This window comes from Anser brachyrhynchus (genome assembly GCF_964034855.1).
Source record: "Anser brachyrhynchus genome assembly, chromosome: 29".
Classification (NCBI taxonomy): domain Eukaryota; kingdom Metazoa; phylum Chordata; class Aves; order Anseriformes; family Anatidae; genus Anser; species Anser brachyrhynchus.
Window position 1 is genome coordinate 761,173 of NC_137722.1, and position 26,026 is coordinate 787,198.

Consider the following 26,026-nt stretch of genomic DNA (forward strand, 5'->3'; position numbering starts at 1 on the left):
CGTGATGGGGGCGTGGCTTGACGGGGAGGAGGCGTGGCCTTGTGGGTGGGGGCGTGGCCTGGCGGAGGGGGCGTGGCCTGGAGGGGTACGAGTGTGGTTGAGCGAAGGGGGCGTGGCCTGGCGGGATGTGGGCGTGGCCTGGCGGAGCATGGGTGTGGTGTGGCGGAGGGGGCGTGGCCTGTGGGACGGGGGCGTGGCCTAACGGGAGGGGGCGGGGCCTGGCGGGCGGGGCGGGCACGGGAGGCGGCGGCGGGCGGCGGGCGGACGGCACGGGCCGGGCCGGGCTGGGCCGGGCCGGGCCGGGCAGGGCAGGGCAGAGCCTCCCCGCCGCCCCGGGCCGGGGATGGGGAACGTGGAGAGCGCGGACGGGGAGCCGCTGCCCCGGGGCCCGGGAGTGGCGGTCACCGCCGCCGCCTCCGCCGCCGCCTCCCCCCCCGGGGGGCTGCTGGCCCCCGGTAAGATGCCGATGCCGGAGCCGTGCGAGCTGGAGGAGCGCTTCGCCATGGTGCTGGTGAGCCCCGATCCCCGCCGTCTGACCCCCCCCCCCCCCCAGCGGTCCCGGGGCGCCCCCGCCCGCTTCCTCCCGGTGCCCCCCTCCGGTCCCGGGGCTCCCCCCCCACCCCCGTCCCGGTCCTGCCGCTCCGTCCCGGTGCTCCCCGTCACCCCCCTTCTGCCGCCCGCTGCTCCCCGCATGGACGCGCCCCGGCGCCTGGCTCCGGGCAGCCGCGGGCGGGACGGAGCCGCCGGGGAGCTCCCGCCGCCGCCACCGGAGCCCGGTAGGAGCAGCCGGGCTGGGCCGGCGGCGGCAGCGGCCCCGGAGGGGGTGGGCAGCGGCTGCGGCTCCGAGGGGGGACAGCCCCGGGGGAACCCCGGCCCGGGACGGCCCCTCGGGGGTGACGCCTCTCCCGGGGCACCGGGGGCGGGGGGGGGGGGCGGCCTTCTACCCCCGCCCCGTGCCGGGAATTTCTGCGGGAAAGCCCCGTGGGGACGGTGGAACCCCGGCAGTTCGCAGTCCCAAGGGGTTTGGGGTCCCCAAAGGTTTGAGGTCCCTGGGGGTTCGGGGTCCCCAGAGGTTCGGGGTCCCCAGAGGTGTGGGGTCCCCGGGGGTGCCATGCCCTACGTGGCTCCCCGGCCTTGGAAGTCCTCCGGTGGCCACCGGGGCCGTGCCGGTGGCGGTGACCGGCTCAAGGTGTGGTGTCCCCCTGCCCCCGGCTCCCCGCTGTCCCTGTGCCCTGGCACCGTGCCGTGGCCGTGCCGTATCCCCGCGGCGTGGCCCCGGTTTGGCGGTGCCAGCGGATAACGGGGGGTGTGGGCCACCGCGGGCCACCAGTGCCATCGTCCTGCGCGGTGGGGTGGCCCCACAGTTGGGGGTTTGGGGCTACCTGCGCCAAGGTGGCCCCGGAAACGGTACCGGGGATTTGTCCCCAGTGGAGCGGGTGGCTTCGGGGACACCGTGGCCGCGTGACAACCGGGGCGCGTGTCCCCGGTGTCTGGCTCTGTCCCCGTGTCCCCAAAGGCCATCGCATCCCCGGGCACGGCGGTGGCCGCAGCGAACGGAAGCCGCGGCGGGCAGGAAATGCCGAGCACGGCCCCGTGGGGCTCTGGGCTGCGGCAGCTGGGGCTGGGGGACACTGGGGGGGGGGACAACTGGGAACGGGGCCGTCCCCCCAGCTCCCGGTGGCACACGGTGCTGGGGTTCGTGGCTCAGCGCAGCACCCTTGGGGCTGATGCTGTGGCTGGTCCCTAAGGGGCTGGGGGGGGGACGCATCCTGCCGGGTGCATGGGGATGGCACCGGGGTCCCCGTTGGCACTGGGGTGGGGGCACGGCCGTAGGGGCTTCACCCGTGGCTCCCGCGGTGCCATCGTGCCCGTGCCGCCGTAGCTGCTGCTTGACGTCCTCCTGCTGCCGTTGGGAGGGAAATATTTCACCGTGCGATGGGGCGGCAGCACCGGGGCCCAGCACCGGGCAGGATCCGGCCCTTTTGCCATCCCCAGGTGTCCCCCAGACAGCCCCCGGGTGGGCTCTGTCCCCACGCAACCCCTGTCCCCAGTTCATCCCCATCCTGGGGGGGGCTCCGTCCCTGTCCCCGGGGGGCTCCATCCCAGCTCAGCCGTGGGGGGGGGGGATCTTTGGGGGGTGGGGGGTGAAGGAAGTGCCCCGGCCGGGAGCGGCCCCGCTCCCACCACAAAGGCAGGAAGCGGAGCAGCGGGAACGGCGGCGAAGGCGCTCGCGCTTCAAAGCCCCCGCAGCCCCCAGCCGGGCCCCCGGCCCCTCCTCGGCTCTGTCCCAGGGGGTCCCCTTGCCCGGGGAGGGCGCAGGGCCGGGGGGGGCCGGGTGTGAGGCGCTGCGGGGGCGTCGGGCTGGGCCCTGCAATTTTGCAGGCGGCGGCGGTAGCAAAACAAGAGTGGCCCCGTGGGGAGGGAGGCACCGGCCCCGTTCCCGTCCCGTCTCGCCAAGGGCACGTTTGGGGGCGCCGGGGTCCCCGTCCCCATCCCCGTGGTGCTGTCCCCTGCTCCCGTGGGGCTGTCCCAGGGGTGCTCAGCCTCGCCCAGGCTCTGCTCCTGTTTCCTGCAGCTCCGCGGGGCCGGGAAGGGATAATTTTAGCTGCCACGGGGCGGGTGGAGTGCTGGCACCTCCCTGCTGTGGTGGCGGCTGGATTCGGCTAACGGCCCTGCCCGCCAGCCACCTTGGCTCGGTGGCAGCACCCAAGGGGGGTGGCAGCACCCAAAAGGATGGCAGCACCCAACGGGGGTGGCAGCACCCAACAGGGGTGGCAGCACCCAACAGAACGGCACCTGCGGCCATCCGGCACCCCCGGCGCCCATCGTTTCCACCGTGGCACCTCGTTTTTCCCAGCTCGTCCTTGCCGGTACCGGCGCCACGGGCCACATCCTGCACCAGTGGGTCCCCAGGTCCCTCTCGGCACCCGGGAAAGCCCAGGCCCTGCCGTGCCCGGCGCCGCGGTCGGCGCAGCGGAGGCTGCGGTTTGCCAGCGCGGAAGCAGGCGCAGACAGGAAGCTTCACGGTGGTGCTGGGGAGATTTGGGGCTGTGGCAGCGCCCGGTGCTGCCCGCCTGCCTGGCACGTGTCCCCATGTCCCCGTGTCCCCGTGTCACCGTGTCCCCGTGCCACGCTCGTGTCCCCATGCCCCAGCACTATGCACCACGGTGCGCCCTGGCCATGCCATGGGGCCAGGTGCCGCGGGGCCACTGCGGGAATGCCGTGGGCTCGTGGGTGGCACAAGTCTGTCACCAACAAAAGCCACGTTGTGGGGCTGGTGGCCCCGGGTGCCACAGGTCCTGCGTGGCTCAGGCTGGGAGCAACGTCCCCGCGGCGTCCCCTTTGTCCCCACCGTGGGATGCGGTGGCATGACGAGCCCCCGCTGTGTCCCCAGAGCTCCATGAACCTGCCCCCGGACAAAGCCCGGCTCCTGCGGCAGTACGACAACGAGAAGAAGTGGGACCTCATCTGTGACCAGGTGAGGGGCCGGGGGGGGGCTGCGGGGCCGGGGGGGCTGCGGGGCCGTGCCAGCGTCTCCATCTGCCCTGTCCCTCCCCAGGAGCGGTTCCAGGTGAAGAGCCCCCCCCACGCCTACATCCAGAAGCTGCAGAGCTTCTTGGACCCCGGAGTCACGCGGAAGGTGAGGGGCTGGGGGCTGCGGGGGGGGGGCGGCAGGGGGGCGAAGCGAGGTGGGGTGGCGGCACGGCTCAGGGCTTGCTCTGCCCGCAGAAGTTCAGGAGGAGGGTGCAGGAGTCGACCAAGGTCCTGCGCGAGCTGGAGATCAGCCTGAGGACGAACCACATCGGGTGAGCGCGGGGTGCAAGGAAGGGTGTTTTTTTGGGAGGGGGGGTCCTGGGTGGGGTGAGAGCGCAGGGTGCTGGGGGGCACGGGGCGCTGCAGCTGCAGGGGAAGTCGGAGCCGGTGCAGGAACTGGGCTGGTTCCTGCTCGGCCGTGCCGCGGGCCGGGGCTGCCAGCGGGCAGGTCCCAGGGGCGGATGCCGGGACGGATGGGACGGCGCTGACGCCCTGCGCGAAGCAGCGCGGCCAAATCCTGCCCGGCTCCTCCCCGTGGCCGGGGGGGGGCTCAGCGCCCACCCCACGGCACACCAGCCCCGCACGGGAGCTCCGGGGACGGGCGAAGCCAGGCTGGCCGCGGGGCTGGGGACCGGAGGACGATGGGGACGTCCGCGTCCGTGCCCGCGTGCTCGGGGGGGTTGGCGCACGTGCCGGGTTGCGCCCCCGTGGCGGCCCCAAAGCGGCTGTGGGATTCGGCTCTCCCCACCCGCGGCCTGAAAATAGCAGCAGCCTCAGACAGGAAACGCGCTGGGGCGAGGGGCTGGGGCCGGCAGGAAATAGGCGGCCGCGCGGCCCCGGCTGCTCCAGCTGCGGCCTGACTCACCGCCCGCGGCACGCGGCGTGGGGACGCGCGGGGCTGTGGGGCCGTGCACCAGCCCCCCCACCACCATCAGCACGCACGGGTCCTGTGCGCTGCCCCGTGTCCTCGTGCACCTCTGCCCACGCGCACCCCATGCACGCCCTGTGCGCGCTAGCCCCCGGCACACGCCCCCCACGCACACACACGCGTGCCCCCGGTGCTCTCCATCCCTGCCGGGCTCCCTGTGCCGTGCCCGAGCCTTGTCCCGGTGCTGAGCACCAGGCTGTGGGCTCGGTTTCCCGCCCGGTGCTGAGCCCTCCCCTCCCTGCAGCCGGCAGATAACGCCCCAGCGGCGCTGGCGTGGGTGATAGCGGGGGGCTGCGACCGCCGTCGGTGCTGGGGAGCCCCCCCCGACCCCCTCGGCGTTGCAGCAGTGCTGGCGGGGGTGGTCCCTGTGGGCTGGGGGCACGGTTTCAGGGCGTCCCCAGCTCCCCCGGGCTCTGACCGCTGTGTGCGGCCGCAGGTGGGTGCGCGAGTTCCTCAACGATGAGAACAAGGGGCTGGACGTGCTGGTGAACTACCTGTCCTTCGCTCAGTGCGCCGTCATGTGAGTAGGGGGGGCTCAGCGTCGCCCCGCGGTGCGGAGGGGCCGGGTGCCCGCTGAGGTTCCTTGCTGCGGGCTGGCGCTTAGCCCTGTCCCCGGGGGTGCGGGGTGCTCAGCCCCCTCCTCGCCCCGCTGCTGCCGCGCTGCCTCCGCTTCAGCGCTTGCTCCGGTGGCTGTGCCGCTCCGCGCCAAAGCCGGGCCCCCCTTCTCGCGCGTGTCCCACCCAGGTTTGATTTTGAGGGCCTGGAAGGTGGCGAGGACGGCGCGCTGGAGAAGCTGAGAGCCTGGAGCAGATCCATTGAGGATCTGCAGCACCCCAGTGCCCTGCCTGCCCCCTTTGCCAGCAGCCTGGCCCGCTCCGCCCGCCAGACCGCCCTACGGTACGTACCCGCCGGGCTGGCCAGCTGCAGGGGTGCGTGCCCAGCACCCTGTGCCGAGCCCCGCGCCGTCCTGCCCACGGTGCCTGCTGCACGCTCAGTGCCCCCCGTGCCACGTGCTGCCCCTCCGCCGTGGTGCGCGCCGTGCCGTGCCCGCCCCGCGTGCTGCAGCCACCGCCCTGTGCTGCACCTTGAGCGCCCGCCTGTGCCGTGCCCTGCGTGTGCCGCGGTGCCTGCGCCCCGCGCCGCGCTGTGACCCCTCGTGCTGCAGCATGTGCCGTGCCCTGCCCGCCCGCAGCGGCACGGCGCCGGCTGTCCCCGTCCTGCCCGCGGTGCGTGGCCCCCGTCGGCGGCACCCCGACCCCCTGCTCTGCTGCGGCCGTGCTGTCTCTCCTCTCCTCTCGCTCTCGCTCTGCCCCGGGTAACGTGCCCGTGTCTCTGCCCGCAGGGCCGGGCTGCTCGCCTCTCTGGCTGCGCTCTCTCTCTCTGTCCTCTGCGCCCGCCTCGCCGCTCGCCGGGTAAGTACGGGCAGCACTTTGCTCCGTGCCTCCACCGGCCTCTGTCCCTCTCGCGCTCCGGCCACTTCTCTCTGTCTCTGCCCCTCCGAAAACCCCGCGGTCCCCTCGCCGTCCCCACCGTGGTCCCGTCCCCACCTCCCGCGCGTGGCCCTGGGCACCGCCGGGTGCTCCGGGACGCAGCTGGCAGTGGGGTCGGCTCCTGCTTGCGGCGCGGCACCGGCAGCGCCAGGGTCCCCGCTCACCGTTGCTGTGTCCCGTCCCGTCCCCCCCCCAGCTACGGGACGCTGCCGAGCCGCAAGGCGCTGAAGAACTCGCGCCTGGTGAGCCAGAAGGACGACGTCCACCTCTGCATCATGTGCCTGCGGGCCATCATGAACTACCAGGTACGGGTGCCCCTGGGGGGATGCCGCCGCCGCCACCCACGCCGGCACCGCTGAGGCATCCCCGCTCCCTCCCCGCAGTACGGCTTCAACCTGGTCATGTCCCATCCCCACGCCGTCAACGAGATCGCCCTGAGCCTCAACAACAAGAACCCCAGGTAAGGGTTGGGGCTGCCCCGGGCAGGCGCAGGGGTCCCCTGCTGCCGGCTGGGGACGATGGCTCTGCCGTGCCCCAGGACCAAGGCGCTGGTGCTGGAGCTGCTGGCGGCCGTGTGCCTGGTGAGGGGCGGCCACGAGATCATCCTGTCGGCCTTCGACAACTTCAAGGAGGTGAGGGCAGAGCTGGGAGAGGGCAGGCTGGGCGGGGGACGAGCAGGAAGAGCGGGGACATCGGCGCCGAGCTGGGATGGGAGCGCCAGGACCCGGGGAATGGAGAGACTGGGAAGACGAGGACCGGGCTGGGTTTGGGAGACTGGAACCAGCCAGGCTGGGGGACCGTGGCCGTGCTAAGTCCCCCCTCCACCGCCGCTCAGGTGTGCAAGGAGAAGCACCGCTTCGAGCGACTCATGGACTACTTCCGCAACGAGGACAGCAGCATCGACTTCATGGTACGGTGCCCGGCCCCGGGACCTCGCCGGGGCTGGGGGGGGAGAAAAGGGGGGCCAGGAGGAAGGGTCGGGGGCTCCCAGCCCCGCTGACGCAGCCCTGCCTGCATGTCTCAGGTGGCCTGCATGCAGTTCATCAACATCGTGGTGCACTCCGTGGAGGACATGAACTTCCGCGTGCACCTCCAGTACGAGTTTACCAAGCTGGGGCTTGAGGAGTTCCTACAGGTACTGGGGGGGGCGGGGGGGGTCTGGGGTCTGGGGGCCCCCCCGAGGAGTCCCCGGCCCTGACGCCGTCCCCTGCCCGCAGAAGTCGAGGCACACGGAGAGCGAGAAGCTGCAGGTGCAGATCCAGGCGTACCTGGACAACGTCTTTGATGTCGGGGGGCTGCTGGAGGATGCCGAGACCAAGAACGTGGCGCTGGAGAAGGTGGAGGAGCTGGAGGAGCACCTGTCCCACGTACGTCAGCGACACGGGGTGCCCTAGGGGGGGCCGGCTTTGTGCCTGGGGGGGGGGCGGGTTGGAGACGGCCACGGGGGAGATCCCCTGGGCCACGGCTGTGTCCCCCCCCTCGCAGCTGACGGAGAAGCTGCTGGACCTGGAGAACGAGAACATGATGCGGGTGGCGGAGCTGGAGAAGCAGCTGCTGCAGCGGGAGAAGGAGCTGGAGGTGGTCAAGGTGCGTGGGGGCTGCAGGGCTGGGGGTGGGGGGCGGAAAAAAGAGGGGAAGGGTCCAGACCTCCCCCCCCCGGACCCCGACTGACGTTGCCCCCCCCCCCCCCCCAGGAGACCTACGAGCACACGAGCCACCAGGTGCACACGCTGCGGCGGATGATCAAGGAGAAGGACGAGGCTTTCCGGCGGCGCTACGGCTCCGAGCCGCCCCCCGTCCTGGGCGCCGAGCCCCCCCCCCAGTCCGAGCCCCAAGCTCTGGATGAGGCCCCGAGGGTCCCCATCCTGCCTCCCCTGGAGGCTGCGCCCCCCCCGCCGCCCCCGCCGCCCCCCCTGCCGCCCCCTGCGCCCCCGCTGCCAGGTGAGGATGGGGGGGAGCTGGGATATCCCCGAAATTGGGGTGTCCCTGGGGCTGGGGACCCCAAATGGGGACAGCCACCCTGGGGCGTGGTGTCACCCTCTCGTCCCACTGCAGACAAGTGCCCGCCGGCCCCGCCGCTGCCCGGGGCTTCGCCCTCCATCGCCCTCACCGTTGGGCTCTCGGGTAGGTGGGGAGGGACCAGGGGTCGGGGACGGGGAGGGTGAATGGGGACAAGGACAAGGGAGGGTTCAGGGACCATGGAGATGGGGATGGAGGGTGCAGGGACCGTGGGGACAAGGACAAGGAGGGTGCAGGGACCATGGGGACAAGGACAAGGAGGGTGCAGGGACCATGGGGACAAGGACAGGGAGGGTGCAGGGAGTGGGGACATGGGCAGCGTGGCTGGAGATGGTGACGGGTTGCACAGACCAGGCGTGCAACAGCCATGGGAAGGGTGCAGGCACCGTGGCAATGGGGTCGGGTGGCCCAGGGCAAGGGGGCAGCGTGGGGACTGCTTCTCCAGGGCTGGGTGGCTCAGGGTGGGCTCGGGATGCGTCCCCCCGCCCCGGGGGAGGCTGAGCTGGCTCCTGCTTGCCCCCGGCAGCCATCCGGATCAAGAAGCCCATCAAGACCAAATTCCGGCTGCCCGTCTTCAACTGGACGGCGCTGAAGCCCAACCAGATCAGCGGGACGGTGTTCAGCGAGCTGGACGACGAGCGGGTGCTGGAGGTGAGCGCGGGGCCGCAGCGGCTTGGAGGGGATCGGGGTGGTGGTGGGGGGATGCTGGTGGCACCGCTGAGCCCCCCGAAACCTCCCCCTCCCAGGACCTCGACCTGGAGCGTTTCGAAGAGCTCTTCAAGACCAAGGCGCAGGGCCCGGCGCTCGACCTGGTCTGCGCCAAGAACAAGGCATCGCACAAAGCCGCCAGCAAGGTGACGCTGCTGGAGGCCAACCGGGCCAAGAACCTGGCCATCACCCTGCGCAAGGCCGGCCGCGGCGCCGAGGAGATCTGCAGGGCCATCCACACGTACGGGCGGCGGGGCCGCGACGGGGGGGCTGGGGAGGGGTCCGGTCTCAGCACCACGGGGCCAAATGCTTGGGGGGGGAGGCTCGGGCGAGGCGTCCGGGTCCCGACGGCACGGTTGGGGCAGGTTCGACCTGGCGACGCTGCCGGTGGACTTCGTGGAGTGCCTGATGCGGTTCCTGCCCACGGAGGCGGAGGTGAAGGCGCTGCGGCAGTACGAGCGGGAGCGCAAGCCGCTGGAGGAGCTGGCGGACGAGGACCGCTTCATGCTGCAGTTCAGCAAGGTGGAGCGGCTGCCCCAGCGCATGGCCATCATGGCCTTCCTGGGCAACTTCGCTGAGAACCTGCAGATGCTGACACCGGTACGGAGCCGGGGAGGGTGCCGGGAGGGGTCCCGCCACGGCCCTGCGCCCCGCTGAGCCCCCCCCCTGCCTCGTCCCGTCCCCCTGCAGCAGCTCAATGCCATCATCGCGGCCTCGGCCTCCGTCAAGTCCTCCCAGAAGCTGAAGCACATGTTGGAGGTGGGCACAGGGAGGGGGCCCTCGCCCTCCGTCCTCGCCGTAGCTGGATGTGAGGGTCCCATTTGGGGCATGGGGGCTCCTCCCTGACCCCCCCCCCCCCCCCCAATCACCTGTGCTTCACCCCTGCAGATCATCTTGGCTTTGGGCAACTACATGAACAGCAGCAAACGCGGCGCTGTCTACGGCTTCAAGCTGCAGAGCCTGGACTTGGTGAGCAGCCCCTACCCTGGGGCTGTGCGGGGTGTGGGGGCGTCCCCTTTTACACCCCGTAACCCCCCCCCGCCACGTGCCCCCACAGCTCCTGGACACCAAGTCCACGGACAGGAAGATGACGCTGCTGCACTTCATCGCGCTGACGGTGCGGGAGAAGTACCCCGAGCTGGCCACCTTCTGGCAGGAGCTGCACTTCGTGGAGAAGGCAGCCGCAGGTGCCCCCCCTCGTGTCCCCCCCTACCCCACCTCCAACCGCCTGCCGTGGCCTCGGGGCCACCCTGACCCGTCCCTGTCCCTGCAGTGTCCCTGGAGAACGTGCTGCTGGACGTGAAGGAGCTGGGCCGGGGCATGGAGCTGCTGCGCCGGGAGTGTGGGCTGCACGAGAACGGCGTCCTGCGGGCGTTCCTGGCCGCCAGCGAGGGCAAGCTGGAGCGGCTGCAGAAGGACGCGCGGACAGCCGAGGTGGGGGGGGCGCCGAGCCGCTTCGCGCGGCCCTCGTGCACGCCTTGGCACGCGTGCAGTGCCCTGCGTGCTCCTCGGGTGTGCACCGCTTTGCGTGCCCCCCTCCCGTGTGTGCCTTGTCACATGCACCTTGCTCCGCGTCCCCTGCTCCGAAACGCCCTCCCGCACCCCTTGGCATGCTCGCCTCGCTCTGCAGGCCCATGTGTGGGCCTTGCTCTGCACGCCCCGCTCTGCTTTGCACTTGTGTGTGCCCCTCGTGCACGCCTCGCCTTGCGCTTGCCTTGCTTGGCACGCTCCCCGTGCACGGCCCGGCACCTGCCTCGCTCTGCGTGCTCCCCGTGAACATCTCGCCGTGCACACACACCTTGCCTTGCACACCCCTCGTGCATGCCTGGCTTTGCATGCCCCTTGTGCATGCCTGGCTGTGCACACTCCTCGTGCACACCTGGCTTTGCACGCTCTCTGTGCACGCCTGGCTTTGCATGCCCCTTGTGCATGCCTGGCTTTGCACACTCCTTGTGCATGCCTGGCTTTGCACGCTCTCTGTGCACGCCTGGCTTTGCATGCCCCTTGTGCATGCCTGGCTTTGCACACTGCTTGTGCATGCCTGGCTTTGCACGCTCTCTGTGCACACCTGGCTTTGCATGCCCCTTGTGCATGCCTGGCTTTGCACACTCCTTGTGCATGCCTGGCTTTGCACGCTCTCTGTGCACGCCTGGCTGTGCACATCCCTTGTGCACGCCTGGCTTTGCACGCTCTCCGTGCACGCCTGGCTTTGCATGCCCCTTGTGCACACCTGGCTTTGCACGCCCGTTGCACACCTCTGGGGAGCCGCGGGGCGCGCAGCCCGTCGCTCACCGCCCGTCCCCGTGCCAGGACGCCTACAACACGGTGGTGCGGTATTTCGGCGAGAGCCCCAAGACCACCCCCCCGTCTGTGTTCTTCCCCGTCTTTGTCCGCTTCATCCGCTCCTACAAGGTACGGGGGGGGGCCAGGAGGGGCCGGAGGGGGGGGGGGGGGGGGTCTTGAGGCGGGCAGGCTCCTGGTGCCACCCCCTCGCCCCGGCAGGACGCGGAGCAGGAGAACGAGACGAGGAAGAAGCAGGAGGAGGTGATGCGGGAGAAGATGCTGGCGCAGGAGGCGAAGAAGCAGGAGAAGGTGAGCGCGGCCGGGCCAGGGGCTGGGGGGGGGGGGGGGGGGGTGTCTCTGATGTGTGGGGGGGGGTCTCTGATGTTGGGGGGGCCCTCGCAGCGCAACAAGTGGCAGCAGCAGGAGCTGATCGCGGAGCTGCGGCGGCGCCAGGCTAAGGACCACCGCCCCGTCTACGAGGGCAAGGACGGCACCATCGAGGACATCATCACCGGTACGGCCCCCCCCACGTCCCCCCAGCCCCTCTGGCCTCCTCACGCAGGGGGCTGACTTTGTCTCTGTCACCCCCCCCCCCGACCTGTGCCCCCCTCCTCGGCCCCGTGCCCCCCGCCCCCCCGCAGCGCTGAAGAGCGTCCCCTTCACGGCCCGCACCGCCAAGCGGGGCTCGCGCTTCTTCTGCGACCCGTCCCACCACGACGAGTCCAGCTGTTAGCCCCCAGGTACGGCCGTGCATGCCCGGCCCCCCCCCGAGCCCCGCATGTCCCCCCCCCGAGTCCTGCATGCCCCCCCCGAAGCCCCGCATGCCCCCTTCCCCACCCTCTCCCTGCACGCGGTCGCCCCGGGGGGCTCCGTCGGAGCGGGGCTGGGTCTCAGCACGGGGGCTGGGTGCAAGGCAGGGTCCTGGTACGGGGTCCTGGTACAGGGCACAGCACCAGATCCCGGCACAGGGTCCCGGTGGGACACCGGATCCCGGCGCAGGGTCCCCAGTACGAAGCTGGGTCCTGGCGCCACGGCCTGGCACAGGATCCCGGAGCGGTGCTGGATCCCAATTTGGAAACCTGGTTAGAGGATCGGGCCGCGATGCCAGATCCCAGCACGGGATCGTGCTCTCAGGCTCGGTCCCACCCCCGTGAGCTAACGTAGGGTCTGGCTGCAGGGCTGGGTTGCAGCAGGGGATCCCAGCGTGCTGCCGGGTCCCAGCAGCGGATCCTAGGGCACTACAGGATCCCAGCAGCAGATCCCAGGGCAGTGGGATCCCAGTGCATTACAAGCTCCCAGCATGGGATCCCAGGGCACTACAGGATCCCAGTGTGCGGCCAGGTCCCAGCATGGGATCCCAGGGCACTACAGGATCCCAGCGCGATGCCAGATCCCAGGGCAGTACGGGATCCCAGCAGCAGATCCCAGGGCAGTGGGATCCTAGCGCATTGCCAGCTCCCAGCATGGGATCGCAGGGTAGTACAGGATCCCAGTGTGCGGCCAGGTCCCAGCATGGGATCCCAGGGCAGTAGGGGATCCCAGCGCGATGCCAGGCCCCAGGGCAGTACGGGATCCCAGCAGCGGATCCCAGTGCCGCACTGGTTCCCAGTTCAAGGCCGGGCTCCCAGCACGGCCAGCCCTGCCCGATCCCAGCACAGGATCCCCGTGCCATACTGGATCCCAAGGCGGGGACCCGCAGCAGCGCTGGGTCCTGGCACATGGGGCAGCCCTTGGGGTGCTGTGCCCCCCCCGGGGATGGTGCCCCCCCCCCCCCCATGACACTGGGGCTGCCCCCCCCCGGTGCCGGGGCTGCCCCTGATGCTCTGTTCTCTCCCCCCCCCCCCAGCCCGGAGGCGCCGGATCCGCCTGTAGCGCACGAGGGTAAGGACCTGGCACCGGGGGGGGGGGGGGGCACAGCGGCCCTCTTGCCCCCATCACCCCCCCATCACCTCGCTCTGCCCCCCCAGGTCCCGCCGGACGCCTCCATCCTGCCCCTGGTGCCACTTGGATGGGGGGGGACATCCCGGTGCCACCGTCCTCGCTTGGGGTCGGGGGCAGCAGCCCCCTCCTTGTCCCCCCCCCGTGCCTGGGGGCTCGCCCCCCCCCCCCCCCAAAGCCCAGCAGAGGCCAAATCCTGCTCCCGGTGCTGGGGGTGGTGGAGGGGGTACCGGGGGGGGGGGGGCTGCGGGGGCCGAGGGTCCCCATCCCCAGGCCCTCATCTCCCTGGAGCCACTGGGACCACTGGGGGGGGGGCGGGGGGTGGGGGCGCCCCCCCCCCCCAATGCTCGTCACTTTGACCACTGATGAACACTAATTGCCAAAAAAAAACCACCAAAAAAAAAAAATCAAACACAAAAAGGGACCAAAGCCAGGCTGGGGGGGTTGGGGGGGGCGGGGGGGGACAGGATGATGCCTCCCCTGCCCTGTCGCCCCCCCCCCCCGCCCCGTCCCCATCCCCGCCCCCATCCCTGTGACTTTTTGTACATGTGAAATATACGCAGGAGTCTTTTATGCAGATGGTGTCTTTTTTTTTGGGGGGGGGGGGGCGTCCTGGGTGTGCCCCCCCCCCCCCAATCCCACTACTTGTAGCAGGGGGTCCTGTGTCCTCATGGGGAGGGATCGGGGCCCTAAAAAGTGTTTTTTTTTTGGGGGGGGGGTGTTATTAAAAGCATGGGATTAGGGTTTTTTTTTTTTATTATTTTTTTTTGGGGGGGGGGCGGAATTCTGCAAATTCTTGCAAAATTCTGGAATTGGAGCAAAGGGGCAGAGCAAAGTGGGGCTGGGGGGGGGGGGGGGGGGGGCAGGATGCGGCCCTGGCATCTCTCCTGGGGGGGGGACACGGAGGGGTGGGGAGGGGCAGGACGTGGCCCTCACCCCCCCTCCGCCCCCGTTACTTGAACCTCGTTCCCCCCCCCGAGCTGCAGCCCAGGGATTAGCCCTAAAACGGGGCAGCATAATAATAAAAAAAAAAAGAGAAACTTTCCCCTAATCCTCTCGGTGGGATTACCAACCCCACCCGTGGCTGGACCCAGACACACCCAGGGCCCCCCCCCCCCCCCCCCCCCCCCTTTTTTTGCCTTTTTAACCCATACAAACCCCAAAGCCGCAGCCCCTGCCGCCGTCCTGCTCCATCCCTGCGGGCCTTCCACGGTGCTGTCCGTCCGTCCGTCCGTCCGTCCGTCGGGCTCGGGGCAGCTGGAGGGGTTTGGGGGGGTGGTGTTGGGGGGGCACTTGCTACGCCCCCTCCGTGCTGCCTTCGGCCTCGCGGGACGGGCGCCGCTGGCGGGCCGGGGGCGCCGCCAGGCTCTCGGCCTGCAGCAGCAGGTTGCGGCCCAAGAAGAGGAGCCCGAAGGCGACGGTGAGGCAGAGGACGAGGGCGACGGCGATTTGGGCGACCTCGGCCCCCGGCGCGTCCCAGCGGGTGCTGGCCTGCGCCCGGGTGGCGTTCATCTCCTCCTCCTCCTCCTCCTCCTCCTCGTCCCCGCAGCCGAGTGCGGGCGCGCGGGGCGGTGGCGGGTTGGCAGCAGCCGGGGAGGGTTTAAGTGATGTCAGGGCCCGTCTTAGCCGCCTGCACAGCTCCGTGCCCAGAAGGTAATACCCTGCGGGAACCCGTCCCTGGGGTGGGGGGGCAGGTGACGTTGTCCCCCCCACCGTGAGGCTGGTGGAGGGGCGCAGGGTCCTACAAAAAGGGGAGCACCCCGTCCTCGCTCCTGGAAGAGGCCTCATTTTGCTTTTAGGGTATGAGAAGAGACTCATAGGGCATCCTAGAGGAAACTGGGGGGGGCACTGGGAGGCTTTCCAGGGGAGCTGGAGGGCACTGGGGGGCCCTGGGAGCCCTGCAGAGGATCTCGAGTGCAGAAGACCACAGGAGGCCTCCAGTGTGAGCAAGAGTGCACTAGAGAGCCCTGTAAGACCTCCAGAGGCATCTAGAGTCCTGGAAGAGGCCTTATTTTGCTTTTAGGGTTTAAGAGGAGACTCTTAGGGCACCCTAGAGTGCCCTGGGAGGCCTTGAGGGCATCCTAGGGGAAACTGGGGGTCACTGGGAGGCTTTCTGGGGGAGTTGGAGGGCACTGGGGGGGGGGGGGGGGGCCCTGGGAGACCTGCGTAGGATCTCGCGTGCAGGCAGTAAGAAGCGTGGCCGCAGGGGCTCAGCCCAGACCAGGGGGCGCAGCACCCATCTTAGGACCCCCCCACCCTCAAGGGGACACACCGGGGGTCTCCCAGCTCAGCCTCGGTGCCTGTTTCCTCCCCACCCTGGGGATGTTGGCCCACCAGCAGCCAGGACACGACGGGACTCCCCAGGAAAGGAAAATGCTTTATTTTCACCCCGGGGGAAGGCAAGATGTAGAGCAGGATCCCCAGCGCCAAGGCGGTGCCGTGACGAGCAGCAGCCACCCTTCTGCCTCGCAGCCACCCAGCTGGTTCTCCGGGACGAGCGAGCTTTCGTGGCCAGCACCCCACAGGACACTTGCCCCAAACCAGCAGCAACCCACAATTAAAGGCAGGGCCGAGCCCAGCTCCTCGCGGAAGCTTTTCAAGAGGTGGAGAGGAGGGAGACGCCTTCCCCGAGAGCCGCTCCCAAAGGGGGACCAGGGCCCGTGCCCTACAGAGCCAGCGTGTCTTTGATGAGCCGCCGCATGGTGGTGGTGACCGAGGTGCCCAGGGAGTCCGTGATCTGGTAGGAGATCTTGTACAGGTAGGGCTGCACATCCTTCAGGCTGGTGTCAAAGACGTTGTCCACCTCGGACTGGGTGGGCATCTTGGGCAGGTACTCGTGGCGGTTCATCACCTCCACGATGTTGATGATCTTCTCGCAGAGCTTCTCGCCCACCTTCTCGCGGCAGATCTGCCGCTCCTGCTCGTTGGCCAGGTTCACCACGTTCACCTTGATGGTCCACAGCTCCCAGGGGATGCACTCGTCTGAGAAGGGCCAGCGCGACTTCTTCTTCTGGTAGAACTCCAGCGAGATCTGCCCCATCCCGTCACTGCCCGAGCTGCGCAGCGCATCCTGCCAAGACAATGCACCCTCCTTAGTGGGGGGGCGGGACACAAACCCCGGCTGCCCCCCCAGTCCCGGGGCCAGCTGGGCTGTTAACTTTCCCTGTACCGGCCCACGTAGGGCCGTGCTCTGCACTTGGAGCTACAAGAGCAGCGGTGTCACCCCGGGGTTGTGTCTGGTGCTGAGCAGGGCTGGCGCAGCGTCAGGTCTCTCCCTCACCCCCCCAGGGGGTGGGCAAAAAAGGGAGGAAGGGACATCCCCAGGGCAGCTGCCCTGAACCAACCAAGGGGGGATATTCCACGCCGTCTGAGGTCACGCTCAGCAATAAAAGGTGGGAAAAGGAAGACGAGGGGAGGGGTGGGCTCTCGTTGGGAAAACCTCTGTCCTCCTCCCGAACGCCGGCTGCGTGCGTTGAGGCCCTGCTGCAAGGAGCGGTCAAGCATCGCTCATTTGCGGGAAGCAGAGAGTAATTTCTTTCCTCTGCACTTCCACACAGCCTTTATTTTGGTTTTGTTTTTTTCCCTTTCCCCCTCCCTCTTTTTTCTCTTTAGTCAAATTGTTTCATTAATAACAATCTTTCCCTGACAATTATTATTTTTTCCCCTTCAATCAAGTCATCCTTATCTCAACCCACAAGTCATTTTTTCCTTTACTTCTCCCCCTCCTCTTCTAAGGAGGGGGAGCGAGAATGCGGCGGCGGCAGTGTCCGGCTGCCCAGCACGGTGAAACCACCGCACCCCCAGGGAGCCAGGAGGCTCCGAGTGCTCACCCCCAGCTGCAGCCGGGGCTGAGCGGAGCTGCTCAGGAGGGAGCCGGCCTCGACCTTCCCTTTGCAGCCGAGCCAACGGCCCGGAGGTGCCCGGAGGTTTTTAACGTGCTGCCTTCAGCCCCGCTGCCTCGTCCCCGCGGCGGGGGGGGGCTCCTTGCCTTGAACTCCCCGACCGCCTTGCGGAGGGCCCGGTCGAGCTCCTCGGAGGAGACGCGGACATAGGCGAAGTCGATGAAGTCGCAGTCGACGTCCTGGGTGCCGACGGTGCCGATGGAGTAGGTGCCCTCCTTCTTGTAGTGGAACTTGCCGGTGCTGCGGTGCAGCAGCACGGTGTGCAGCACGGCCAGCGCCGCCTCCTCCACCTGCCGGCCCTCCACCGACACCTCCAGCACCTCGGCGCGGCAGTTCATGGCGGGGGGCGGCCGCTGCTGCCGGGATGGGGCCGTTATGGGGTGGGGGGGCACCGGGTCCCGGCTACCGGATCCCCTCCCGTAGCCCCCCCCGCACCCCCAAAGGGCCCCGGTCCCCAGTCCCGGATCCCGGCCCTGACTCTGGTTCCCGGCACCCGGTTCCCGGCCCTGACCTCGGTTCCCGACCCCGGTTCCCGGTCCCCGGCCCCGACCCCTGTCCCCAGTTCCCGACCCTGACCCCGACTCCGGTTCCCGGTCCCCAACTCCCGACTCCGGTTCCCGGTCCCCTGCCCTGGTCCCCGGTCCCGAACCCCGGCCCCAACTACAGTTTCCGGCCCCGGTTCCCTGTCCCCGATCCCGATCCCAGTCCCGGTTCCTGGTCCCTGGCCCCGGTTCCCTGTCCCCGGTTCCCGGACCCCGATCCCGGCCCCGGTTCCCGGTCCCCGGTCCCCGGTCCCCAGTCCCCGGCCCCAACCCCGGTCCCCGGTCCCCAGTCCCCGGCCCCAACCCCGGTCCCCGGTCCCCGGTCCCCCGTCCCGACCCCGGCCCCGACCGCCGGTTCCCGACCCCAGTCCCGGTCCCAGCCCCGACCCTGGTCCCCGGCTGCGGCCCCCGGTTCCCGACCCGCGCTCACCGCCCGGCCCCGGCCCCGGCTCCGGCTCCGGCCCCCGGCCCCGGCCCGGTCCCCGCTCACCGCCCGGCCCCGAGCATCTGACGGGGCGGCGGGGGGGGCGGTTGGGAGCGGGCCAGCCCATCCGCTTTTGGGGGAGAGCCGGGACGTCACCTCCAGAGGCGGCGGCGCTTTCCCCCGTCCAAGCCGCATTTACCGACCCTGACGCTTTTTTTACGCTTATTTCTGCCTCCTCCGCAGCCATCCCCGGCCGCGGGGCGCTGCACGAGCACAGCCCCCGGTACCGGGCGGGGATTGCCGCCCCCCCCCCCCCCGCCGCCGCCCGTTTGGTTCGTTCCCAGGCAGGACACCATAGAGTTGGCCTCCCGCGGCGCAGAGCGGCTCACTGCTTCCTCGGGGCGCTGCCCAGCCCACAGCGCCCCCTGGTGGGGGGGGGGGGGGGGGCGGCCCCGCGGAGGGAGCGCACCGGGCCGGTGACCCCCGGTGACCCCCGGTGACCGCCCGGTGACCCCCGGTGACCCCGCAGTGTCGCGCCCCTGGGCGCGGGGACACGAGAACAGGGGTGCGAGGAGACAGAGGGCGTGGGGACGTGAATGGGGACGGGGGATACGGGGGGACACGGGGACACAGGGACATGGGGACAGCTGAACACAGGGGATGGGGGATGTGGAGACACGGGGACGGATGGATACAAGGGACAGGGGGACATGGGGACAGATGGATCTGAAGGACAGGAGGACATGGGGATGGATGGATACAAGGGACGGGGGACATGGGGACAGATGGATTTGAAGGACAGGGGGACATGGGGATGGAGGGACCCGAATGACAGGGGGACATGGGGATGGATGGATCTGAAGGACAGGGGGATATGGGGACATGGGGACAGTTGGATATGAAGGACAGGGGGACACGGGGACATGGGGACAGATGGATATGAAGGACAGGGGGACACGGGGACATGGGGACAGATGGATCTGAAGGACAGGGGGACACGGGGACATGGGGTACAGGGACACGGCAGACAGGTACCTGGGGGTTTGGGGTGCTGGCATGGCACCGCGCTGTGTCCCCTGTCCCGTCCCACCAGCAGGATGCCCACACCTCCAGGGGACACAGCAGGGAGGGACGTGGCCGTGGCACACGTCCCGACACGCGTGTCTTTGCCACGCGGGGCTGGGCACACGCCAGGACACACGTGTCTGCGCCGGGCAGCCCGGGTGAGCCGTGCAGCCCGAGCCAGCCCCGGGGCTATTTTTACCCAGCCCTGCTGGCACCGTCGGCCCCGGCCCTCCCGCAGCAGCCCCTGCCAAGGAGACGGGGAAGGCAACGAGGTGGGCAGCGGCCTCGCTGCCAGCTCCATGGCACGGCACGGCACGGCACGGCCACCCCTGCCCCATGGCCTGGTCGTTCCTGCCCCACGGCATGGCAATTCTGTCCCGAGGAAAAGCAGAGCAGCTCGAGCCCCACAGCCAGAGGGGTGCCGTGCCGTGCCGTGCCACGCCGTGCCGGCAGCCCATGCCGTGCCCACCCCGGACCCCCGTTCCCGTTGTCTGCAGCTTTCCTATCTCCCCCCAGCCACCCCCCGCCCCCTGCCCGCGGCCCCACCACTGGGCTCAGCGCTGCCCATTGTGTGCGGGGTGGGTGCTGTGGGCGTGGGGGGACAGAGGGCGCCTTGTTGTGCGCCGCCGCGGCCCCCCCGGGCCCCGCCGCCTCAATGCGCCCCTTGTTCTGCGCTGGCCCTTGGTGTCCCCAGGAACATTGCTGCGGGGGCGGGCTGTCCCCAGCAGGAGGAAGGGGATGGTGCCAACCTGGTGTCCCCCCCCTGCTGTCCCCTTGCACCAGGACTCCCCCCCATTCCTGTCTCCCTGCAATGGGACACTCACCCCATCCTGTCCCCACTGTCCCCCTGTACTGGGACACCCACCCCAACCCTTTTCCCACTGTCCCCATGCGCCAGGACCCCCACCCCATCCCTGTCCCCCTGCAATGGGACACCCACCCCATCCCTGTCCCCCTGCAATGGGGCACCCACCCTCATCCTGTCCCCACTGTCCCCATGCACCAGGACACCCCCCCATCCCCGACCCCATGCACCCTCCTCCCTCCATAACCCCCAAGTGCGGCTGCAAGACCCTGGCTGGGAGCGAGACCCCCCCCCCCCCCCCCCCCCACCCCCCCGGTGTCCTGCCCCCTGAACGTCCCCTCCTGGCAGCGTCCCCGGAGCCCCGTCCCTGCACCCCGGCAGGCTGGGGGCTGGCGGTCACGCTTCCCGGGTTATTTTGGGGAGGATAAATCAGGCGGGCGACAGGTGCGGGGCCGCGGCAGCCGCCGCCACGGGGGTGAGTGACGGTTCAAGGGCAGCGGGGCCGCGGCGTGGGCAACGTGTGGCCGCGGAGCCCCGGCTGTCCCCGCCGCCGACACCGGAGCCGCCGCTGCCTGCACCCCGTCCGGGCTCACAGAGCGGCAGCGGGCAGCGCTCGTCCGAATTTCAATATATTAAATATAGAATATATTACTTGGGGGGTGGGGGAGAGAGGGTGAAAGAGCCCTGGGGGGGGGGGAGGGGGGCGTGCACAAATATAAATGTGGGGTGTGGGTGCCGTCGGTTTGTACGTACAAGTTTATATACAGAAAAAGGCCAAAAGAAACGAAGAAAAAAAATAAAATAAGGGGAGCAGGCGGAGGCTGGGGGGGTCCGGTGGGCGCCGGCCTGAAGCCCCCTCCCTGCACCCCCTGCTATGTACAGGATCCGGCCTCTCGGTATTTACAACGCGGGCGTTTGTACAGGGAGGAGGGAGCACCGCGCCGGCTGGCCTTACGCTGCCGGCGCCGTGAAGGCACATGGGGGGGGACCCGGGCGTCCCCAAGGGGACCCGGCCATCCCCAGGGGGACCCGGGCAATCCCCGGGGCCGGGGTGGGCTGTTGGGGGGGGGGGGGTGGGGGGGGCAGAGCGTGAGCCAGGGGCTGGTGGCAGCCCCTGGAGGCGCTCAGAAGGGCAGCGTGTCCATGAAGATCTTGTCGACGATGGGCGGCGGCGGCACCAGGTCCTCCAGCTTCAGGTAGAAGATGCGCTGCAGCCCCTGGGTGCAGAGGGTGCGCAGCTCGGGCAGCTTGCCCAGCAGCTTGGAGAGGCAGCCGGGGCGGCCCGGCTCGCCCGCCGCCACGTGGTCCTTGAGGCAGCCCACGATGCGGTTCTGCAGCTCCTCCACCCGTTTCGGCTCCTTCAGCCCGTGGCGATCTGCGCAGGCAGGGACGAGGCGTGAGGGCCGCGGGGGGGACGCCCGTGGCGGGGGGGGGGAGGGCACGACCCCCGTCCCGCCTCACCTGTGATGATGACGAGGGCGGCGAGGCAGGAGAAGGAGGGCACGTCCACGCTCATGCGGTGCAGGCTCTGGGAGAACTCGAGGATGGCGTCGATCCACTCGCCGAAGCCCCGCACGCACTGCAGCCGGTGCAGCACCACGCCGTTGCAGAAGATGAGCTTGCCTTCCTCCGGCCTGGAGCTGCGGGCACAGCCTCAGCGTCACCCCCCCAAACCCCGGCACGGCCCCGAGCGTCCCCGCCGCCCCGCACCGTGCCACGGCTCACCGGTACGCCAGGCGCAGGATGAAGAGCTCCAGGAAGGCCGACTCCAGCAGCAGGTCCTGGTCCTCCTTGGGCAGCTCGGCGAAGCCCTGGATCTTCTCAGCCCACTTGCGGATGACGTCCATGGAGCCGGTGAGGAGGTCGTAGAACTGCTGCACGTCCACCGAGTCCTCCTTCTCGAACTGGCACGGCGCCGCCTCCTGGAACTGCCGGGACGACGGGATGGGGACGCGGGGTGGTCAGGATCAGGCCCCGGGGAGAGCTCGCGGTGGCACGGGGTGGCACCGGCCCGGCCCTACCTTGGAGTAGTCGAGCTTGGTGGCGCTGGGGACGGAGTCGATGTGTGCCCGCACCAGGGAGGTGATGAGGCTGACGGGGGACGCGTCCGGAGGCTGCTTGGGCTTGGAGGGCAGGCGGCCACGGCGACCCTTCAGGCTGTCGGTCCGGACCACTGCGGGCAGCAGGACGTGCAATGAGCGCTGGCGTCCTCAGCTGGGGACTGGGGGGGTCCCCCCAGCTGTGCCCGCCTAACCCCCCCGGTACCTTCTTTGACCATGCCCACGGCCAGGCACTTCTGGAAGCGGCAGAACTGGCAGCGGTTCCTCCGCCTCTTGTCCACGGGGCAGTCCTTGTTGGCCAGGCAGATGTACTTGGCGTTCTTCTGCACCGTGCGCTGCGGGCGGGGAAGGAGCGAGCGAGCTCAGCCCGGGGCGCGGAGCCACCGAACAAAAGCCCTTCTGTCCTCTGCCGCCCGCTCCGGCCTCGCATCCGGCTCCAAAGCTGCGGGGGGGGGGGCCCCGCTGTGCCACCGGGACATTGGGGTTGGGGACACCAGGGCTAGGGCCGCTCTCCCTGCCCCGTCCCTCTCAGGGCGACCCGCGCCCGGGGATGCAACGCAGCGTTCTCCCGCTGCTGCAAGGCGCGGTAGGGATATCCCTCGCGGCGTTTCTTACCTTGAAGAAACCCTTGCAACCCTCGCAGGTGCGCACGCCGTAGTGCTGGCAGGAGGCGTTGTCCCCGCAGACGGCGCAGCGTCCCTCGCCCGCCCCGGGGCTGCGCGTCTTGGCGGGGGCCAGCGTGGGCCCCTCCAGCAGTGGCGAGGCGGGGGCCAGAGGCAGCCCGGAGAAAGCCCCGGGGGAGCCCTGGGGCAGTGCGAAGGCGTCCGTGTCCAGCAGGCGCGGGTCCTTCAGGGGCCCGGGGGAGCCACCGGGGCTGGGGGCCGGGGGCCCGAAGGCGAAGAAGGGGGGCTGCGCCGCGCCGCCCTTTGCTGGCTCGGCCCAAGGCCGCCCGCCCTCGTAGCTCGGCGGCGGTGAGTACGCCCCGAAGGAGCCCTCCCAGCCTGGCATCTGGGGCGCCTGGAAGCCCGGCGTGGCCGGCGAGGGGACGGAACAGGGGCTGCCGTAACAGTCCGAACCGCTGGAGGAGAGGGTCTCCTCGGGCTGCCCGAAGGCGCCGGGGTAGCAGCCGTACACCTGGAAGTCCTCCAGCTTGAAGGCGGCGGGCTGGCTGCTGGCCGGCAGCTGGTAGAGGAAGGCGTCGAACTCCCCGGCGTAGCTCTCCATGAAGGTGCTGAAGCTGGGCAGGGCGGGAGCGGCCGCCAGGTCGGCACCGGCCACCTCCATGGGGAAGCGGCCGCCGTCGGGGCTCAGCAGCTCGGTGGGGCAGCGCTCACAGGGGCCAGCGCCGGCCGTGCCATACTGCGCCTGGATGCAGGGCATCTCTGCGGGGAGAGCGGGGCGTCAGCGGGGACCCTGCTGCTGCGGGGACCCTGCTGCTGCGGGGACCCTGCTGCTGCACCCACCCTGCTGCCCGCACCCACCCTGCTGCCCCGGGGACCCTGTGCCAAGGGATGGAGAGGGGTGAGAGCCACGGCGCTGGGCTTGGTGCATGCCAAGGCATCCCCCTCGCAAGCCCAGGGCCCTGTGGCAGCCGCTGTTGTCCCCAGGAAAGGTCACGCCGCAGCCAATGGGAGCAAAGGACATTCCCCAAAACGCTGGGTTAGCAAAGCCGACGAAAGGGAAGGAGGGAGGAATGCGGCCGGCGGATTCCCAAGCTCCGGTCTGGCTGAGGGAAGCCGGTCTTTAGGCCGGGGGGGGCTGAAGCTGGCCCTGAGACGAGGCTAAGCCAGGGCGCTCGGCTCCCCCGGGAGCCGTTTTGGAGCTCAGTGGAACGGCGAACGCGGCCCAGGGCAGGCTGCAGCCGGAGCCGCTGCATGGGGGCAAGGAGCCCCCAGCATGGAAGGCACAGGTGGCCGGATCCAGCCCCGCGGCCGCGGAGACACGTAACAGGAGTCTCAGGTCCAGCTGAAAGCCAAGACAGTGGTGACCCTCATGGCAAGACGATAATGTAATTCATCTCGCAGACCTTTAAAGGTCACACCGCGCCTGGCACCGAGGCCGCGGGCCGGAGCCCCGGCACAGCGCGGTGCCAGTTTGCCCGATGGCCACCCCCAGCCAAGTCCCTGCAGCTCTCGCGCTGCGCTGTCCAGAAAGCTGACACCCACCCGGGGAACTGGTTAAAAATACCCTGCGTGGGCCCGGCCCTGCTACCCCCTTGGTGGCACCGGCCCCAGCCTGCTCCCGGTGCCCCCGTGCCATGGTGGGGTTTGTCCCCATCTGTCGGGGCAGAGGGGGATCGTGGCTGGCGTGCCACACAGACACAAAGTGTCCCCCGCCGAGCGCCACCTCCCCCTGCGGGCTGGCTGTCCCGTGCTCCCAAAATAGAGCCTTCGGCCTCCTGGGACCAAGCCACACTGGGATTTACCGGGCAGACATGCGTGCCCCCCCCCCCCCCCCCCCCCCCCCCGTGGCACCTTTCCACCAACGGGGCCAGGCCAACGTAGGGAAGCGCAAAGAGCTCCCACGGTGCAGATTTTTCTGAGGGGCCGGTGAACGCCGGCTGCCTCCTGCAGGGCACGATGCCGGGGGCACGGCGGGGGCCGCGGCGGCTCTGCCAGCAGCTTGGTGCCACGCAAATCCCGGCTGCAAATTGCTGCCCACCCGCTGCTCCATGCAAACCTCCAGCCCGTTCCTACAAACCCCGCACAGGTTTCGTCCAGCGGCAGCGGGCAGCGCTTGGCGCAGTTGCCGCTTCCTCTCCTTTTGCCTATTCAAACGCTCGTGCCTTTGCCTGCCCGCGGCGTTTGGGGTCCCCAGCACGAAATCCCCCGGGGACCAGGCGCAGTCGGCGCCCAGATTTCTGCAGCAGCCCCCGCAGCTCGAGGCAGTGAGCGCTGCCCGGGCATTAATTGCAGGTTCCTCGCTGGGGAGCGCGGGAAGCTGCCCAGAGCCCTGCCCGGAGCCCGCTGCCGACGCAGGCTGGTGGCAGCCCCTGGCACCGGGCCCTGGGCTGCGGGCGGGCGAGAGCAGCTGGCGGCGCAGGGGGGAGCGCTGCCCACCTCCCCCCGGCACCTGCTGCCTTCTGCCACCGTGCAGCCGCTGCCAGGCCCCTCACGGTGCTGCCTGCGCCGTGCCACCGGGAAGGCAGCGCCGGGGCTGGGGCTTTGCCCCCCCCCCCCCCCCCACCCCCGGCTGCAGGCAGAGGCGGGGGGCGCGGGGAGCAGCCGTGCCCCGGCCCCGCGGTGCTGCCCGGTGCGGCCGGGGGCAGCCCCGAGAACCGCGGTCCCGCCGCTGCCCGGCTCCCCCCCGCAGAGCCGCACGGAGCGCCCCGGGGCAGCTGAGCCCCGGCTCTCCCCGGTGCCACCGGAGCTCCCCAACCCCGCGCACCGTGCACGGAGCCCGGCTGCCCCGGTGCCGGCGGGACCCCCTCGCTCCGTCTGCCCGCGCCGCCGCTGGCTTCCAGCGCTCCCCGGTGCTGCCGGGGCAGCCTCCGTCGCCGCTCTCCCCGGTGACACCGGGACTGCCCGTGCCGGGGATCCCGCACGCCACCCGCTCCCTTTCCCCGACTCCCCCCGGCGTCACCACCGGGCCGCCCCCTCTCCACGCTCCTTGCTCGGCGCTGCCCTGACCCCGTTACCCGCGGTGCTACCGGGGCTCTCCATCCTCCGGCGCCCCCGGCACCCCCGCTCCCCGCGCACCTTACCGGGCGCGTACCTCCCGACCCCGCGCCCCCCTCGCCCCCCGTCCCACCGGGACGCCCCCCCCGCTGCCCCCGGGCCACCCCAACCCCCCGCACCTCGCAGAGCGCGCACCGCCCCCGTTCCCCACCGGGGACTCCTCCATCCCGGTCCCTCCACCCCCCCACCCCCCACCCCCGGGGGCATCCTCCCGGTTCCTCCCGACCCGTACCCGGGTGCCGGGGCGCGGCGCTCCGGTCCCGTTCACGCCGCCGCCGCTGCCGGTGGCTCCGCCGGGCTCGGGCCCCGGCCACTACTTTCTCTTAAGCGCTCGGTGACGCGCGGGGCGGTGCGCGGGCCCGTGACGCACGGCGGCACCGTAGAAGGAGCGGGGGGGGCGGTTCCGGCGGGGGCGCGGCCGTGACGCACGCGGGGTTCCATTGACGCAACCTCGGCGCCCGCGCTAAAAATACCCCAGCGCGGCCCCGGCTAAAAATAGCCCGGGCGCCCCCCGCTTCCCTCCCCTCCCCCCCCCCCTCCCCCCCCATCCCTTTCCCTCTCCGGGGCTCCCGGGCCCGCCGCCCGTGCGCCCGGTGCCGGTATTCCCCGTGGCGTCCCGGTGCGGTAGCCCGGTGCCGGTGTCTTGCCGGT

General features: G+C 70.4%; 3 protein-coding genes across 5 annotated transcripts; 1 reads left to right on the forward strand and 2 right to left on the reverse strand.

Annotated features, from left to right (window-relative positions):
• The first annotated feature begins 232 nt into the window (after nucleotides 1-232).
• On the forward strand, nucleotides 233-13,477 carry FMNL3 (formin like 3). 2 transcript variants are annotated; one of them, XM_080570734.1, is made up of 28 exons: nucleotides 233-511; nucleotides 3,395-3,478; nucleotides 3,560-3,640; nucleotides 3,730-3,806; nucleotides 4,899-4,982; nucleotides 5,207-5,359; nucleotides 6,149-6,257; nucleotides 6,336-6,412; nucleotides 6,491-6,584; nucleotides 6,788-6,862; nucleotides 6,977-7,087; nucleotides 7,170-7,319; nucleotides 7,438-7,539; nucleotides 7,647-7,893; nucleotides 8,008-8,076; nucleotides 8,498-8,622; nucleotides 8,718-8,920; nucleotides 9,045-9,279; nucleotides 9,370-9,438; nucleotides 9,568-9,648; nucleotides 9,737-9,866; nucleotides 9,953-10,113; nucleotides 10,990-11,091; nucleotides 11,182-11,271; nucleotides 11,365-11,476; nucleotides 11,604-11,702; nucleotides 12,809-12,843; nucleotides 12,930-13,477. In XM_080570734.1, exons 1-26 carry the CDS (start codon nucleotides 344-346, stop codon nucleotides 11,693-11,695), a joined length of 3,081 nt encoding a protein of 1,026 aa, XP_080426860.1. In that variant the 5' UTR covers nucleotides 233-343; the 3' UTR covers nucleotides 11,696-11,702; nucleotides 12,809-12,843; nucleotides 12,930-13,477. The 2 variants fall into 2 exon arrangements, with proteins under 2 accessions (XP_080426860.1, XP_080426861.1); XM_080570735.1 differs by lacking the exon at nucleotides 5,207-5,359 and having other exon boundaries at nucleotides 234-511.
• Nucleotides 13,478-15,262: 1,785 nt separating this feature from the next.
• Nucleotides 15,263-17,917, reverse strand: ATG101 (autophagy related 101). Of its 2 annotated transcripts, none has more exons than XM_080570740.1 (3): nucleotides 17,775-17,917; nucleotides 16,889-17,158; nucleotides 15,263-15,970 (listed from the first exon to the last, which is right to left on the reverse strand). In XM_080570740.1, the coding sequence occupies exons 2-3, from the start codon at nucleotides 17,138-17,140 to the stop codon at nucleotides 15,566-15,568; spliced, it is 657 nt and encodes a 218-aa protein (XP_080426866.1). In that variant the 5' UTR covers nucleotides 17,141-17,158; nucleotides 17,775-17,917; the 3' UTR covers nucleotides 15,263-15,565. The 2 variants fall into 2 exon arrangements, with proteins under 2 accessions (XP_080426866.1, XP_080426865.1); XM_080570739.1 differs by having other exon boundaries at nucleotides 16,889-17,155; nucleotides 17,775-17,905.
• Nucleotides 17,918-20,376: 2,459 nt separating this feature from the next.
• NR4A1 (nuclear receptor subfamily 4 group A member 1) lies at nucleotides 20,377-25,802 on the reverse strand. The gene is made up of 7 exons (XM_080570762.1): nucleotides 25,608-25,802; nucleotides 22,314-23,080; nucleotides 21,904-22,033; nucleotides 21,660-21,811; nucleotides 21,364-21,566; nucleotides 21,100-21,278; nucleotides 20,377-21,013 (listed from the first exon to the last, which is right to left on the reverse strand). The coding sequence occupies exons 2-7, from the start codon at nucleotides 23,076-23,078 to the stop codon at nucleotides 20,763-20,765; spliced, it is 1,680 nt and encodes a 559-aa protein (XP_080426888.1). The 5' UTR covers nucleotides 23,079-23,080; nucleotides 25,608-25,802; the 3' UTR covers nucleotides 20,377-20,762.
• Nucleotides 25,803-26,026: the final 224 nt, after the last annotated feature.

What these genes read in the sequence shown, in the direction of transcription:
- NR4A1 (XM_080570762.1), bottom strand. Translation starts at nt 23,078, where the DNA reads ATGCCCTGCATCCAGGCGCAGTATGGCACGGCCGGCGCTGGCCCCTGT. An exon ending in GTTGCAAGGGTTTCTTCAAG is followed by an intron (nt 22,034 to 22,313) that starts GTAAGAAACGCC and finishes CCCCGCCCGCAG; the next exon opens with CGCACGGTGCAGAAGAACGC. An exon ending in ATCCTGCGCCTGGCGTACCG is followed by an intron (nt 21,279 to 21,363) that starts GTGAGCCGTGGC and finishes CTGTGCCCGCAG; the next exon opens with CTCCAGGCCGGAGGAAGGCA.
- ATG101 (XM_080570740.1), bottom strand. Translation starts at nt 17,140, where the DNA reads ATGAACTGCCGCGCCGAGGTGCTGGAGGTGTCGGTGGAGGGCCGGCAG. An exon ending in AGGCGGTCGGGGAGTTCAAG is followed by an intron (nt 15,971 to 16,888) that starts GCAAGGAGCCCC and finishes TTGTCTTGGCAG; the next exon opens with GATGCGCTGCGCAGCTCGGG.
- FMNL3 (XM_080570734.1), top strand. Translation starts at nt 344, where the DNA reads ATGGGGAACGTGGAGAGCGCGGACGGGGAGCCGCTGCCCCGGGGCCCG. An exon ending in ACCCCGGAGTCACGCGGAAG is followed by an intron (nt 3,641 to 3,729) that starts GTGAGGGGCTGG and finishes CTCTGCCCGCAG; the next exon opens with AAGTTCAGGAGGAGGGTGCA. An exon ending in GCCCGCCAGACCGCCCTACG is followed by an intron (nt 5,360 to 6,148) that starts GTACGTACCCGC and finishes TCCCCCCCCCAG; the next exon opens with CTACGGGACGCTGCCGAGCC.